This window comes from Perca fluviatilis, chromosome 5 (genome assembly GCF_010015445.1).
Source record: "Perca fluviatilis chromosome 5, GENO_Pfluv_1.0, whole genome shotgun sequence".
In the NCBI taxonomy this organism is placed as follows: Eukaryota; Metazoa; Chordata; class Actinopteri; order Perciformes; family Percidae; genus Perca; species Perca fluviatilis.
Genome location: NC_053116.1, coordinates 29,768,331 through 29,783,271, shown reverse-complemented (window position 1 = coordinate 29,783,271; position 14,941 = coordinate 29,768,331). Strand labels below are relative to the sequence as shown.

The window sequence follows — 14,941 nt, the reverse complement described above, 5'->3', positions numbered from 1 at the left end:
CAATCTGACCTGATACATACAGTAGTTTAGGTTGGATTTGTCCAGGTTTTGAGATTTCTGCCTTCTCCCCAATATAGTAGAGGTGAAATTAATTTCATACGTGGTGCTCAAAGCTTTAAATATTTAAAATGTTAATTTGATTTTTTCCCCAATAATAGTTGTTACCCTGGATAATCTACAGCTCTCGCTGTAATCAGTGTTCATTGGAAGTACGTTCAACCGAATAATGTTCCTATCAAGTTCAAATGCATACAATCATCTCCTTTGGACAAAAGCGCCTGCCAATTTAATGTTAAGTATTAAAATGAATCACAAAATGAAAGACATTTTTTTGCAAATCATTTTATTAAATCAGTATTTACAGGCAGTTTGTGTTTCCACTCAGAGCTCAGCTAAAACCATATTGTCTCCTGCTCTGCTGCTTTATTTCCTGAACTAAAATATTTTGCTAGTATTTTGTCTCCTCCCTCAGATATATTCAGTTTCTTGAGCTACAGTTAACAACCAGGAAGTAAAGATGTGATACAGGAGGCACAAGCTGAATTCAACCATTAGAACCATTATTGATGATGTGCACCACTGAATATGGCTTTATTGAGATCCCTTCTCTGTTTTAACAATTAAAGAGCATCTATTGGGCACAATGGTCCTGCTCATACAAGTAGTCACTACTGCTCTGGTTCCCCTACAGCTGGGTCTCCATGTTCCATTTCAGCAGAGAACCATCAGTTACTGAACAATCACACGGGGTGAGGTTACCATTTCTGATGTGACCAAGATGCCAAAAAAAAAAAAAAAAAAAAAAGGCATTCATTCTTCTTGGGACATAGACATCGTTTCAGTTCAATTTCACTGCTTAAGCACAACTTCTGACCAAGTGCCAGCCCTAGCTTTAAATACGGACATTTGCTGCTCAAGCAATCAAACCTGCTGGAAAAATACAATCTTAGTCCATTTCATTCATTCAGTCTCGCTCCCCTGCACCTGAGTTCCTGCGTACTGTGCGTCAGTGAAGGACATGAACAAACGAGCACGCCGCTGACGAGGTGGCGATATGACGGAGAGGCTTACAGCAGTAAATTCATTCCCACGTCTGACCCTCCCTTGAGTTGCTGCCAAAACCACCTTCAAATAATGACTACTGAATTAACTGATATACTATATATACACACAGGTTGATTTTAAAATGGGATTTTGGTTCATTTTGATTAAAATACTGCAGACATCTCAAAAGGCAGAAAAAAAAAACAACCTTAAAAACAATCTCCTTTTCATTCGTCTGTTTTTTTTTGCTTTTACTTTTAAATACAAATAATGTAAGAGTCCACAGAAGACCGCTAAAAAGCCTTATTAAAAAAAAAAAAACACAAAAGACAAACCGTAAACAGAACTTGTCAGATATACAACTTGACACGTGACCCTTATTCTCAGTTTTTAAAAAACAAATGGCAATTTACATATTAGGGGTGCACAGATAATGCTAACAGCTCAGTTACCGGGCAGGTACCAGTTAAGTATGCAGCTTTAGTGGTGAGTTGACTGTTGGGGACCTGACACCACAACGTGCAGTGCATGGTGTGGGTGTTTAAACTGTGAGGACAAAAGATAGTATTTTGAGACCATTTTAACACTAAACAAGGTGAAAGAAATGTGAATGCTTCCTATTTCATAAACACTGTAAATATAGTTTAAAAAAAATCTCAATATTAAATACTGTTTTAATGAACAGGTTCTTGGTGGTGTATGTATAATGTGAAGTATGTTTATCTGTACTCTAGAGATATCAGAGCATCCCTAGTATAGATAAAGATGAGCGAGAAAAACAAAAGGATAAAAAAAAAATGTGAGCCCACATCTGAAAAATTAAAAACATGTATGTAAAAAGGTGTGAGAAGTGATGTCTGGTATTATTGCTGAGGAGAAGCTGCTGCCCGAGTTCCAGCTCATCTTATTTTGCGATGGCCCGGCACTTCCCCTTCTCTCTCTGCCATCATTAGTTTAAGTCTTTGCTTCTGGCTTGCTGGCGTCCTGAGACGAAGCCGCTGGGCACTGGAGGAGGAGAGAGGTGGAGGCGTGGGGCGTCTCTTAAAGGGATCATCACAGTGAGTCCAGAAGATGTTCATAATCACAGTGTCAAATAGACTGCAGTGGGGAGAGAAGAGAGCACATTTCCATTGGACTTCCTCGCTCCCCGTCAGTTACACAAAACGGCTAATGGGGAGAATTGAGCAGCAAGCAGTGTGGCTGTACTCCCGGCCCATCCGATATAATGGAACTGAGGGAAGAAAGTTTTAAGAATACAGTGCTGTATTTGCTCTCTGGTGGCCCTTGTTCCCTCTCCCCTCGATGGCTGGGTGGCCCCCAGGTGCCACTTATCTGTTCTGTCGGAACCCCTGGGTGCCGTCTGGGCCAGCCGGCTGCCGGACCGTTTGATTGTTTGATCGGGTGTCTTCTGAAGGCAATGTAGAGTTATTGCGCCCTGCCCTGGCAGAAAAAAAAAAAAAAAGAAAAAAAAAAAAAGAGGAATAAATTACCGACAGCAGCCTTTTCCAGCTGCTGGACATAAACAACTCATAACTCGTTTCCAGTTGGCTTTTCCTTTCCAGCAGCATTCTTGTTGTCAATGGATGTCTTTCTCTTGAACTATTCTGATTACAGGATCCCTGTTGTCTTCCAACAGACAGATCTCCACACTATTTTAGTTATAGTGTTCCCTCTAAGTTTTAGCGCTTCAAAACTTCCATTCTAGCTTTTATTGTTTTTTTATTAATTTTGGCACATCACAACCAACCATTCAAATCCAACTGAACCCAAATGAAAAGAACTTCCTCTTATCCCATCAATGAACTTATGCTGTGAAAACAAGATGCAGTCATTAAAGTTCTGCAAAGTAGCATCAGCGAGCTTTTTATGATCAGTGTTAAGCTCCACCTTCCGTCAATCAAAACCCAGTCAAGCCAAAAGAAAGACCAAAGCACTGTGCTTCTGCCAGCTGTAGTCTATAAAATTAAACTAAAAAGTAACACCAGGGAGGGGGACGTCAGTAAGGCTCATCACAACCCTACTGACATGGATTCTGACAATTTATCGGCAATTTAGCTGGAAGTAGTTTTGAGTTTAGTGGCCAGTGCCTAAGTTATCGTTCTGATTGTTGGCTTGTGTTGCTACCATTATGTGTTCTTAAAGGCTTATTTATAGTGTTTACATATATTTTTTATATAAACTTTTTCCACATCTAATTCAAGACTGTAGTCTAAAAGTAATATAGATGTTAGAATAGATTGAAAATTTATAAATTGTGTGCAAAATGAGAAACAGTATTTTGGAATAAGATTAATAGATGATACTGAGCTTTGGTGATAAACACATACATACATACATACATACATACATACATACATACATAAATAAAACACATTACTGGAATTAAGGTAGATGGAATGACCCTAAAATAATGCTTGTTCATGTGCCGTCCTCTTTAAATTGGATACTTGGCTCACAAAAATAAAGCAGTCTTCAGCACAATGTGGAATATACCAATTGCAAGAGCCCTTCAGCATGGCATTGTTAGGCTGTGGGTAAAACCACTAAACTGTCAAAATTTGTGGATTATTACCTATCAGTGTTGGGTTTGTCCTGAGGCGTCTCCTCGGGGCAGGCGCTGCCCAGTATTCTCTTCCTGGCCTCTGCGTATTCTGCTTCACGCTGGGCCAGAGACTTGACCTGTGGTGTAGGCCTATTCTGATTCAAGGGTGAGCCCAATGACCCGTTACTTGTAGGCCGCTTCAAAATGCGTATCTGAGGTGGGGGTGCTGCTGGTAGAGTGTCGTCCTGTATCACCATGGTTGTCTTCAATGGAGATTGTGAGGAATTATTACTGGACTCCCTAGAAGCAACCCAACAGGACACAGTCCACCCACAATTAGTAATATGACAGACAGGAAGAGGCCATGAAGCGAGGGAGGCAGTGCCGATAATGGCTAGATGATTCATCCATGGCCAAAAGACTTATGACATAAATCCATACATTTATTACTGATTTTGATTTTCCCTACTTCATCAGCAAAGTAACATACTTGGTAAAATAGGTTTTAAAACAATTTCTGAATGGAGCTCATTAAAAAAAATAATGGTGTAAATAATTAATAACAAATAAAGTGGATCGAATTTGTGCATCCCTAAAATAAATTGTCTCTTGGTAGGTCACCTGTATGGTGAGCTGGAGAGTGGCTCTTAATAATCAGTAAAAAGTCTTAGGTTATGTCCAGGTGCGTAATTTTACAGATAAGCAAGACACATAGCAAAACAGCATTGTTTTGAATGGATATTGAAGCAATCATTTTAAAAAGTCACAAATCTGGGCCATGTTTTTTCTAAGGCCTTACTTTTCTTTCTGGCTGATCCTTAGCTTCTCCTCTAACTGTTTTTCCATTTCCTGTGGGGGAAAAAATAGTGCAAACATATATTCATGTAAACAAACAACATGGACTAATTGATTTTGGGTAGAAAGAAGAGTGCAGCAGGTAGTAAGCAAGTGGAGAGTGGATGTAAAGCAGGATACAATTACAAGCTATTTATACATGTGTAGGACAGCTGCCAAGTCATAACAGAAAGTGCTCAACTAGCAACATTAGCCGGGCTGATGTTGCCAGCGAAAATGATTATTTTAGGTTTGACATGGTGCATTTTGTGCAGACTAGCCCCATGAAGACATCTTAAAAAAAGATCTGTAACTTCAAACTCAAACTGACAAGCTGCTGACGTTCAGACCAACTTCTTCACAGAGCCACGTTTTGACGTCACGAGCTAGCTATAGTAGTCTACCAACTACAGCGAGAAGAGCTGATTTTAGCTAAATGTTGGCAACTTTACGGTTTTGGCCACATAGCTAGTTAACTGACGTTAGCTCGTCCCCGGCCAGTATATTAAGTTAGTTGACAACATGGCCGAAATTGTTGTCCCACAACAACTTGGCCTTGTAAACGGCAGGAAATTACCAACTTAGTGAGGCAAGCTGACATTAGTATGTAGAATACCAGACGCCATGAAAAACGTGCTAAATTAACGACAATGTGATCGTTGCGGTACACATTTTAAGAATCTGTTAAACAATCGATCTTGCAAAGTTACTTAACTCACTTTGACAGTAAAATGTCGACAAATTAAACTGATTCACACCGCTGCTAACGTGAATCAGTTTGTCAAGTGTTATAAAAATGTAACGTTAACGTTATGCCGAGTTGAATATAAGACTGTGTGAGGTCGCGGAGGGGTCTTCTGTCTTGTGCGGGGCGTGTACATTTGCCATTAAGTAAGCCAACGTTCAATTAACACGTTTTTCATGTTAGCCATGCAATACATAGCTAGCTAGCTTAGCATTAGCCTACGTCAACCTAACGTTAAACATTTCATCAGGAACTCTGGGTTTAGCTCACGTCATGTAACTAACGATTCGTTAGCTAGCTAGTAATTAGGTCCATTGCCGTTATTTAATGCGAAATTCGTTACAAATAGTACAACTGGCTAGTAAGTTAGCTAAGTCCATATTAAACCTTTCTCACTCGCTAGCTAGCTAACGCTACTTGACGTTAGCACGCCAAGTTTCTTAAAGCTAACGCTAGCTTTAGCCACATTGTTGGCCCGTGGGAGTCGGTAACATACATAGCTAGAACAACGTTATGAGAACTTCTAAAAGCAACACAGTGAATCTAGAGAAGCTACCAAAAGGATATGCGCCTTTAGCTGAAGGTATAGTGAGCCTTTCATTATTTACCCTACTATCAGCAGCTTCCTCCCAACTTTCGGCGACCTCCTCATCTATGTTTCATTTTGCTCAGACACGCTGTGGAGGTGGTGGACGTCCTGGGCTCCTTCAGATCCGCCTCTCGACTGTCCACAGGCTTTGACATCACACTGACGGATTTCCCCTCCGCATGATACCCCTCTACATAGCCGAATAGAAATGGGCCAAAAGTGGCTAACAATGTTTCAATAAAGTGACAATAAATAACCCTCTAATTGTGTAAGAAAAAGTAAAAGACGTTTTTACTGTTTGCTCTAAACATGCTACAGGTATGTTAACTGTGGTGCCCATTGACTGCTTCCTCATTTGCTGTGACAATCAACGGTGATAGACAACATAATATACAAATTATAAATTGAAACAATTCTATCTATCAATTGAGGTCATCTGGAAATGTTAACAGGATGCATATATGCACATTGTAATGGCAAAATTACAGTTAAGCATAATTCCTTATATTTTTATGTTTTATTTCTACTTTAATTCTCTCACAAATGCTGAAAGAGGTTATCTCATTTCCCACATGTAGAATTTGATTCTAACTTTGTGAGACATCCAGTCTGGAACATAATGTGAGCACTGTTCGCCTGAACCGATAAAGGTACAAGGTCACCCTAAAACTATCTCTAGTTTTCCCATGCCGTTGAGATATAACCGTGGTAAAGTTGGTTTTATATTGGACGTTGGATATTCGACACATTCGAAAAATCTATTATGCAGCTTACGCTTTCATGTCAAACCACTTGTGATGAACTCAGCTAACCACCCTACACATTGCACAAAGCTTCTTTTTTCAAAAAACTCATCCTTTAACTTTTTAAATATTTTTTTATGTAAAAGAATGCTTTAAATCTATTATGCAGCCTGTCCTTTTGACCTATTCAGGTCAAACCACTTGTGATGAACTCAGCTAACCACCCTACACATTGCACAAAGCTTATTTTTTCAAAAAACCCATCCTTTAATTTTTTAAATATTTGTTTATGTAAAAGAATGCTTTAAATCTATTATGCGGCCTGTCCTTTTGACCTATTCAGGTCAAACCGCTTGTGATGAACTCAGCTAGGTCCCCTGCACATTGCACAAAGCTTCTTTTTTTTAAAAACCCATCCTTTAATTTTTTAAATATTTTTTAATGTAAATAAATGCCATAAATCTATTATGTGGCCTGACCTTTTGACCTATTCACGTCAAACCACTTGTGATGAACTCAACTAACCCCCCTACACATTGCACAAAGCTTATTTAAAAAAAAAACCCATCCTTTAATTTGTTTTATGTAAAAAAATGCTTTAAATCTATTATGTGACCTGACCTTTTGACCTATTCAGATCAAACCACTTGTGATGAACTCAGCTAACCACCCTACACATTGCACAAAGCTTATTTTTAAAAAAAAAACATCCTTTAATTTTTTTAATATTTGTTTATGTAAATAAATGCTTTAAATCTATTATGCGGCCTGTCCTTTTGACCTATTCAGGTCAAACCACTTGTGATGAACTCAGCTAAGTCCCATACACATTGCACAAAGCTTCTTTTTTTAAAAAACCCATCCTTTAATTTTCTTAATATTTTTTAATATTAAAAAATGTCATAAATCTATTATGTGGCCTGACCTTTTGACCTATTCACGTCAAACCACTTGTGATGAACTCAGCTAACCACCCTACACATTGCACAAAGCTTCTTTTTTCAAAAAACCCATCCTTTAATTTTCTTAATATTTTTTAATATTAAAAAATGTCATAAATCTATTATGTGGCCTGACCTTTTGACCTATTCACGTCAAACCACTTGTGATGAACTCAGCTAACCACCCTACACATTGCACAAAGCTTCTTTTTTAAAAAAACCCATCCTTTAATTTTTTTTATGTAAAAAAATGCTTTAAATCTATTATGTGGCCTGACCTTTTGACCTATTCACGTCAAACCACTTGTGATGAACTCAACTAACCCCCTACACATTGCACAAAGCTTATTTTTTCAAAAAACCCATCCTTTAATTTTTTAAATATTTGTTTATGTAAAAGAATGCTTTAAATCTATTATGCGGCCTGTCCTTTTGACCTATTCAGGTCAAACCACTTGTGATGAACTCAGCTAACCACCCTACACATTGCACAAAGCTTCTTTTTTAAAAAAACCCATCCTTTAATTTTTTTAATATTTTTTAATGTAAATAAATGCCATAAATCTATTATGTGGCCTGACCTTTTGACCTATTCACGTCAAACCACTTGTGATGAACTCAAATAACCCCCCTACACATTGCACAAAGCTTCTTTTTTTAAAAAACCCATCCTTAAATTTTTTTAATATTTTTTAATGTAAATAAATGCCATAAATCTATTATGTGGCCTGACCTTTTGACCTATTCACGTCAAACCACTTGTGATGAACTCAACTAACCCCCCTACACATTGCACAAAGCTTCTTTTTTCAAAAAACCCATCCTTTAATTTTCTTAATATTTTTTAATATTTAAAAATGTCATAAATCTATTATGTGGCCCCGACCTTTTGACCTATTCACGTCAAACCACTTGTGATGAACTCAGCTAACCACCTACACATTGCACAAAGCTTCTTTTTAAAAAAAACCCATCCTTTAATTTTTTTTATGTAAAAAAATGCTTTAAATCTATTATGTGGCCTGACCTTTTGACCTATTCACGTCAAACCACTTGTGATGAACTCAACTAACCCCCTACACATTGCACAAAGCTTATTTTTTCAAAAAAAACATCCTTTAATTTTTTAAATATTTTTTAATGTAAATAAATGCCAGAAATCTATTATGCGGCCTGACCTTTTGACCTATTCAGGTCAAACCACTTGTGATGAACTCAACTAACCACCCTACACATTGCACAAAGCTTATTTTTTCAAAAAACCCATCCTTTAATTTTGTTTTGTTTTGTCTTTGTGCAATGTGTAGGATGGTTAGCTGAGTTCATCACAAGTGGTTTGACGTGAATAGGTCAAAAGGTCAGGCCACATAATAGATTTATGACATTTTTTAATATTAAAAAATATTAAAAAAATAAAGGATGGTTTTTTTTAAAATAAGCTTTTGTGCAGAGGGTAGTTGAGTTCATCACAAAGTGGATTGGCGTAATACGTCAAAAGGGGGAACAAATAGATTTATGACATTTTTAATATTAAAAATATTAAGAAAATTAAAGGATGGGTTTTTGAAAAAAGAAGCTTTGTGCAATGTATGGTGGTTAGCTGAGTTCATCACAAAGTAGTTTGACCTGAATAGGCAAAGCACGAGCGCAATAGATTTAAAGCGACCATACATAAAAAATATAAAAAAATTAAAGGATGTTTCTTTAAAAATAAGCTTTGTGCAATGTGTTAAGGGATTTAGCTGAGTTCATCACAAGTTTGACCTAATAGGTCAAAGAATAGACCTCTTCAAAAGCATTTATTTACATAAAAAAATATTTAAAAAATTAAATTTGGGGTTTTTTGAAAAACGAAGCTTTGTGCAATGTGTAGGGTGGTTAGCTGAGTTCATCACAAGTGGTTTGACATGAATAGGTTGAAAGGGCAAGCTGCATAATAGATTTTTCGAATGTGTCGAATATCCAACGTCCAATATAAAACCAACTTTACCACGGTTGAGATATAACTGGGGGATGAAAGTGGTACAGGGGAGGAGGAGGCGAAATGGCCGCAAGATGTGTTTCTTGATTGTCTTCATGTGTATCAGATTGCCTGTAAAAATTGAAGCGTCATAATTAGCCAAGTGCGTATGTGCTGTCACTCTGAAGATGCATATAAGCCTAGTGTTCTGTTCACTCATGGGAGGGACTGACTCCACACTGGGCTGCTCTGCCTTTTTGTGAAATCATGTTGCTTCTATATTTGCAAATATATTTTTAATAAAATACAAAAACCTAACTTGGTTTAGTCTCCGACTGTCTTATTTGTTTCACTTTACTAAACTTTGAAACCTTTACCCCTGCTGCAAAGGAAACTTCCACTACAACATATAAAGAAAATTTAATTTGTTTAAATGATTTCATTTTGTTATTGGCTACCCTGAACCTCCATACCGGTTAAGCTTTATTAAAGGTCCCATGGCATGAAAATGTCACTTTATGAGTTTTTTTAACATTAATATGAGTTCCCCCAGCCTGCCTATGGTCCCCCAGTGGCTAGAAATGGTGATAGGTGTAAACCGAGCCCTGGGTATCCTGCTCTGCCTTTGAGAAAATGAAAGCTCAGATGGGCCGATCTGGAATCTTTCTCCTTATGAGGTCATAAGGAGAAAGGTTACCTCCCCTTTCTCTGTTTTGCCCGCCCAGAGAATTTGGCCCACTGTCAGTACCCGATCCGTTCCACCGGCACAATCCATTCTGCGCATGTGCAAGATGTTCACGCATACGCTGTGGTACGAGGATTTACGACACTACCCAATCTGTTCCCACGCTAGCTAACGTTAGTTTAGCTAATAGCTAATTCGGCGGACCGCTAGGTGATTATAGCGGTCTGCCGTTAGCCTCCACCGGGAAGCTAACTTTAGTTTAGCTAACGGTTAATTTGGCTAACCGCTAGCTGATTGTAGCGGTCTGCCGTTAGCCTCCACAGTTAAGCTAACGTTAGTTTAGCTAACAGCTAATTCGGCTAACCGCTAGCTGAGACAGCATGTAAACTTTAAAAGACCCTCAAAATAAAACTTGAAAATAAACGTTAACATATATAACAGCTGTTACGTCAGTTCTACTTGTGCTCATTTAAAATACAATCACTCAATACTTGTCTTTATTGTTATTACTGTAAAGTCTTAATTTAGATGTAGCCTGCTTTTCCCATTATGTTTGACTTAACGTTATTTTAGACTGAATCTAGCTGTCCGTTCTGCCTGCACGATCCGTTCTGCGCATGCGTTATTTTAGACTGAAGGCTGTCGGCTAGCAGTTAGCCGAATTAGCTATTAGCTATCCCGGTGGAGGCTAGCGTGGAACAGATTGGGTTGTAAAACGGTATTATCATCTGCGCATACGTCATGGTATACGTATCATCTTGCACATGCGCAGAACGGATGGAACGGATCGGGTACTGACACCCACCCATGAGAGAGAGCCATCATGGCTTTCAAACGAGCAAAGTGGAAGTTGGTCAAGGCCACACACCCCACCTTGCCCCCCCTCTCTCCTCCTCAAAAGCTAAAGACACAGAAAATTGAAATAGAAATTGAAAAGACACAGAAATGGCACATACTAAGGAAAGCTCATTGTGGGACTGGCTCTAGCGGCTGTAATTCTGCACCAAGGTTGAATTTCAGGAAAGAGACTTTGGATACAGTATTAGGGGACCACTAAGGTCTATATAAAAGCATCAAAAGAGCACCATGTCATGGGACCTTTAAGAACACTGGAATAGCAATATTTTGGGGGAAGAAAATGCTGTAGGCACAGTATAAAGTGGGCCTTGAAGGAAAGTTGCCTTGTCCACTTGAGTTTTCTCAGCCAAACCTCATATAAATGTGAGTATTTTTACATGCAATACTACAATGCTGTTATTAAGAATGTGTGACTCGGGTGCTTGGGTAGCTCACTTGGTAGAGCAGGCTCGCATATTTAGAGGTTTATTCCTCAACGCAGTGGCCGCGAGTTCGACTCCGACCTGTGGCCCTTTACTGCATGTCTTTCCCCCTCTCTCTCCCCTTTCATGTCTCCATCTGTCCTATAAAAACAAAGGCTTTAAATGCCCCCCAAAATGAATAATAATAATAAAATAAAAAAAATAGAATTTGTGACTCTAAATCTCCTTCTAAAAATGTTATTATTACTTGCGTATATTCTTGGCAGATATTAGATAGAATTCTTGGCACGAAGAAAACCAGCAACAACAATCAAACAATCATTTTTTTAGTGCTGTTGAGATGTGGCTGCTTCTCTTTGGACACATGAGGGCAGTATGGGTTTGTTGGACCGCCGCTTATGTTTTTGTCGGATTTAGTTCAAACACCACAGTGTGATTGCAGGTTGTTTTCATCAGAGAATGTGGATTATAATGACATACATTACATATGTTTAAGTGTGTGTGTGTGTAACATTATGCAAATGTCTTAAACACCTCGGGGGTTTACATGGTATTATAAGAATGTATTAAAATGAAAATTAGACTGATTGATAACAACGAAGCGCATATTTTGTTTTTATTGAACTTTGTACATTGCCTGACTAGACCACTAGGACTTTTATTGCTACCGGAATTATATTTGCTTCCTCATTATCAAAATTGTGTCCTTAGATAAGAGAGGCTTTTTTATACACCAATAGTAAGCTGTAATAATGATTTGGAGCGGATATAGTGAAGCTGATTTGACAGAAATCAAAATAAACTCAATAACCCAGCTGATATGCATGTCAGCTTTGTCTTTTTGTAGGCTGAGATGTTTCTGCTCCATGGTATGTACTTAAATGTAATGTATAAGTATTTGGTATATACAGTACATATGGTATACTATAATTAACCCACTGTACAGACAGATGATCGAAGATTTGTTTTTGAAGATCAGGTGTTGAGCCAGCCTGCAGACCTGTAAAGGTGTCATAGACTTTGATCATAAACTTCACTTCTTTTCTGAATGTCTTTTAAAGGATAGCGTCACAATTTTTTAAGTCGGTCTGAAAAAGGTTTTTCTTGCTGCATTAAGTCATCCTTTTTTTATACAGGCCTTTAAAAAGAATTTCTCATATTTCTGATGCTCTTATAATGTAACTTAAAGTCTTTGTTTTGTGCAATCAATATATTCCAAAGTTTATCTAAAGCTAATATGAGGCTTAAGCAGTCTAAGTGAGTGAAATCAAATATATCTTCAAAACTTACTTTTTGTATACAACGATCTGTTTGTGATTCCACAGACAGGGTTTTCCTACTGAGCTGCAGTGGAACGACAGTAACAAAAAGATTTTAACTTTGAAAGATATCCACTCGAGTTGTCTAACTGAGACTATTGCTGAAATTTTCTCTTTAGATAAACTTTGCAATAATCGAGAACTGTGAATTTTGGCCCATAACCCTTAGACTGGGAGAATGTTAGGAAGGAATCTTTTAATGGTCTGTATGAACAGTATGTATGAACTGATTACCTATCCTTTAATGCCCCAGGACTGGACCTTTGTCTGTAAAAAAGAAAACCCCATGAAGACAGCACTCCTGTGAGATGTTCTGACACTCCTAAATAATCTGGGTTGTTCAGTATTAAGTAACTGTCATTAAGAGTATTTGTAAAATTAATCAGCACTACAAATTTCATGGAAATGTGTCCAGTAGTTGACATAGAGTAGAGATATCTGAGAGATTAACTTCACTGCTTTCAAGGTGCAAATTCTCTTAAGAGTTCAAAAATCCATTACAATGATCATTTAAATAAAATCATTACATGTTCTCTGTAATATGTTGTAAGACCCAAAAGAAGGCCACAAGCCCAAAACAAGCTCTTAAACTTGACTTGAAATTGAAACCTTAGGCTAAATTGACACCGAAAGTCTTAATGCTTAATTTGGATTTTTTGCACAGATCAGATTTTTTGTTTGGCTGTTCACATTACCTTTTAAAATGTGACCTATATCCACGTTCTCCTGTGTCCCCATTCTTCCATTTTTTTTTTAACGGAGCAGTTACAGTATGATCCTTCTAGTTTTGATTGAATTGAAGTATCTCCCCATACACTAATTAGGTCTAAAACCTCACTCTCCCTCCATTGACTTGCTCTATCACTGTTCTCCATTTTATAGGCCTAGTCAAGTTTTACATTATGACTGTCAGTGTCTAGGGCTAACTCGGCTAACTCCCGGCGGCACATAATTGTGACGAATGTCGATGTAGATTGACATAAACGTCGCATCAAATCTGCCTTGGTTGTTCACACTGGGGCCGCATTGAAAAAAAAATCAGACCTGGGTCTGATTCAGGACCACATATGGAAGTGGTCTAAATTTGATTTGAAAAAATCTGATCTGGGCAAGAATTGAGTGTTCACACTACTTCTGAAGAAGTCTGACCTGGTCACTTGACCCCCAAAAAATTACATCCAGCCCCACGTGTCCACAGTGTCAGGGACAGATTACACATCATCAGTGGTGAGCATATCAGACATTTATATAAACACAACAGACAAGACAGTCTATGACATAAAGTGGTATGGTATTTATTTGAACTGCAGATGTGACATTTTATTGCAGAGCAAATCCATTTCAACAATTCAGAACCTATTGTTTAGTTAAGTGTTAAGCACTAGATTTTATTTGAATGAAGTTTGTGTTTGTGTTTGTAGTGCTGCTTTTTGTTCACCTGCTGTTGTTATAGGTGCTCATAATACCCAGTTCTTTGAAAGAAGTTGTAAGAAATACTTTTTTATAATTCTTTGCAGAAGATGCTATTTTTCCTGAAAAGAGTTTACAGACACTTAATACAGCAAATGTATTTTTAAATGAACTGCCTTTTGGTAAATCATTGTTTGTAGTCTGTTATTTAAACTGGTAACCATTATGAGTTTGAGCTGCAGGATGAATTTCATGCATTACATTAATACTTACTGCCCAAAAGACTTGTTGGGCTGCTGATTGTTACTGAAAGGTCAAGTTGTTCCTTGGAGATCATTGAACAAAAAGACGTCTGCTCTAATGACAAAGAGGCAGAGGGAGGACAGAGGTGATAATGATAAGTACTATACAGACCAACTTTTTGGTTTGATTTTTATTTCACAAAACTTTTTTTTATTTGTGATTTATCCATAATCTCTGAGCTCCTTTCACTCCTGACAGGGCTCCACCATCAGCACCTATGGACGTAGTATCCTGTCACGTATCCTATGATGTAAATGGACACCAGTGCAGCCAAAGCTCCTGCGGCCTTCACTGCTACTCCATAGCTGCCGTTACACACTCTGTCGTAGATCCTGTGAATGTGACAGAGAGGCAGGCAGAGTCAGGTCCAACAGCATTTGGTCGACTGTTGTCATTCTGACATTATTTTATGGCCTGGTTTGACAACGTTGTCGCTTTATTTTTTTTACTATAAATGATTTACAAAGCTTACTAGTACTTAAGCATTCAACTGGTGTCAGCTTTAACACCTAATTTTAGTCCATACATGTCCACATATGGTTTTAT

General features: G+C 37.9%; 1 protein-coding gene across 1 annotated transcript; it reads right to left on the bottom strand.

The window, feature by feature from the left end:
- Nucleotides 1-334: 334 nt before the first annotated feature.
- szrd1 (SUZ RNA binding domain containing 1) lies at nucleotides 335-13,420 on the bottom strand. The gene is made up of 5 exons (XM_039800454.1): nucleotides 13,378-13,420; nucleotides 5,774-5,817; nucleotides 4,386-4,435; nucleotides 3,617-3,886; nucleotides 335-2,484 (listed from the first exon to the last, which is right to left on the bottom strand). The coding sequence occupies exons 1-5, from the start codon at nucleotides 13,418-13,420 to the stop codon at nucleotides 2,373-2,375; spliced, it is 519 nt and encodes a 172-aa protein (XP_039656388.1). The 3' UTR covers nucleotides 335-2,372.
- Between the last annotated feature and the right edge of the window lie 1,521 nt (nucleotides 13,421-14,941).